This window comes from Nicotiana tomentosiformis, chromosome 7 (assembly GCF_000390325.3).
Source record: "Nicotiana tomentosiformis chromosome 7, ASM39032v3, whole genome shotgun sequence".
Lineage (NCBI taxonomy): Eukaryota > Viridiplantae > Streptophyta > Magnoliopsida > Solanales > Solanaceae > Nicotiana > Nicotiana tomentosiformis.
In genome coordinates, this window is record NC_090818.1 from 16,933,683 (window position 1) to 16,935,549 (window position 1,867).

The 1,867-nt window shown below is 38.9% G+C and overlaps 1 protein-coding gene across 1 annotated transcript; it reads left to right on the forward strand.

Annotated features, from left to right (window-relative positions):
* The first annotated feature begins 202 nt into the window (after positions 1-202).
* LOC138895302 (uncharacterized) lies at positions 203-1,625 on the forward strand. Its single transcript, XM_070179979.1, has 4 exons — positions 203-435; positions 547-811; positions 878-1,292; positions 1,504-1,625. Exons 1-4 carry the CDS (start codon positions 203-205, stop codon positions 1,623-1,625), a joined length of 1,035 nt encoding a protein of 344 aa, XP_070036080.1.
* The last annotated feature ends 242 nt before the right edge of the window (positions 1,626-1,867 follow it).

Sequence of the window (1,867 nt, forward strand, 5' to 3'; positions counted from 1 at the left end):
GCAAAATTTATGCCTACCAAAGGAAGAAGGGGGAGTAGGTTTTAGATCACTACATGATGTATCAAAAGCTTTATTTGCCAAATTGTGGTGAAAATTTAGGACATCCAAGTCCTTATGGTCTAACTTTATGTGGAACAAGTACTGTAAAAAGGAGCTACCGACAACTGTCCAATTTAGACAAAGATCTCATGTATGGAGGAAAATGTTAGAGGCTAGGGAAGAGGTAGAGAATGAAATACTATGGGAAATGAATTGGGGTTCTACTAATGTTTGGCATGAGAATTGGACTGGTTTGGGAGCTCTGTACCATATTGTTCCAAATGACTATACAATCAATGAAGATATACAGGAAGTAGCTGACTTGAGAGTGGATAATACCTGGGATGAGCAACTACTAGCTCAATTTTTCCCTGCGGACATTGCTCAACATATCAGGCAAGAATTCCTATTTGACACTACTGAAGATTGTTGGGATGTTCCTAGATAGATGCCTACACCTTGAGAAAACTTTTCTGTTAGTAGTGCTTGGAAAATTTTGAGGCATAGAGCACATGCTAATCCTGACTACATTAAGACATGGACTAAAGGTCTACCTTTTAAAATCTCATTTTTCTTATGGAGATTGTGGAAGGGGACAATTCCTACTGATGATTTGTGGAGAAGAAGCGGGTATATGGTGGTGTCTAAGTGTTGGTGTTGTTCACAATCACAAGAAGAGTTTTTTCAACACTTGTTCTTAACTAGTGAAACTGGAACTAGAGTATGGAAAAACTTCTTTCAATCAGCAGGTTTGGTGGTCAATCTGGTACAGGTGCATCAAGTAATAAGAACGTGGTGGAATGCAAAGTGTTTTCCTAAACTAATGCCATTATTTCAGGTAGCTCCAGCTCTAATTACATGGCAACTTTGGAAGAGGAGAAATACAATGAAGAATGGAGGTGCAATTTCTTGCAATAGGGTGATTCATGAAGTGAATAAGACATTACATTATCTAGCAAGGGTGAGGTATCCATGGCTGTCCAGAATTCCTCTTTTATGGTCAGATATGATCGGCTTCTTTGAAGGTTACAAGCCATATGTGGGGACTAAAACAGTTACATGGCAACTTCCTTATGAAGAGTGGTTCAAATGCAATACTGATGGTGTATCAAGAGGCAATCCTAGACCAAGCTCATATGGGTTTTGTGTAGGAGGTCATGCTGGCGATTTGGTGTTTGCAAAAGCAAAGGAGATAGGAGAGACAACTAACATAGTGGCAGAAGAAAATGCAATAGTGGAGGGGTTGGCATACTGTATGGAAAGGTAGCTGCATCCACTGATTATGGAGACTGGTTCCTTGGTGATGAGGAAGATAATTGATGGAAAATGGCAACTCCTTAGTGTATAGGTGCTGAAGAAAGCTCAAGCATATAAAGAACAACTACAATGTTGTCTTTCATCATGTACTAAGGGAAGGGAACAGTGTTGCTAACTTTTTTGCTAACCTAGCTTTCTCTTTTGCAGGTACACATACATTTCAGTCGTTTCATGAATTGCCAATTGCAGCAAAAAAACTGATCGACATGGACAAATCACAAATTCCTAACCTTCGGATTAGGATTGTGAAGAGAACAGAACCTGATTAATGAGATCAACATATAAAGCTTTGCTTGTTTTTAAAAAAATTATGTTATCTCAACAGTACAGGCAAGCTTTTAAAGAAAAGTAGGCAAGTAAAACTCCACCAACTAGCCTTCCTAAGCATGCAGTTGCTCTGATTTGTATGGTGTACATATTTATTTGGTTATAGTTATAGCTATCATTGCACAACACCAAACTATAGGGGAGTTTTTGCCTCTCTCACTCTACTGGGCTTACATACACCAGG

What these genes read in the sequence shown, in the direction of transcription:
- LOC138895302 (XM_070179979.1), top strand. Translation starts at nt 203, where the DNA reads ATGTTAGAGGCTAGGGAAGAGGTAGAGAATGAAATACTATGGGAAATG. An exon ending in GACATTGCTCAACATATCAG is followed by an intron (nt 436 to 546) that starts GCAAGAATTCCT and finishes TTTGAGGCATAG; the next exon opens with AGCACATGCTAATCCTGACT. An exon ending in AGTGGAGGGGTTGGCATACT is followed by an intron (nt 1,293 to 1,503) that starts GTATGGAAAGGT and finishes TCTCTTTTGCAG; the next exon opens with GTACACATACATTTCAGTCG.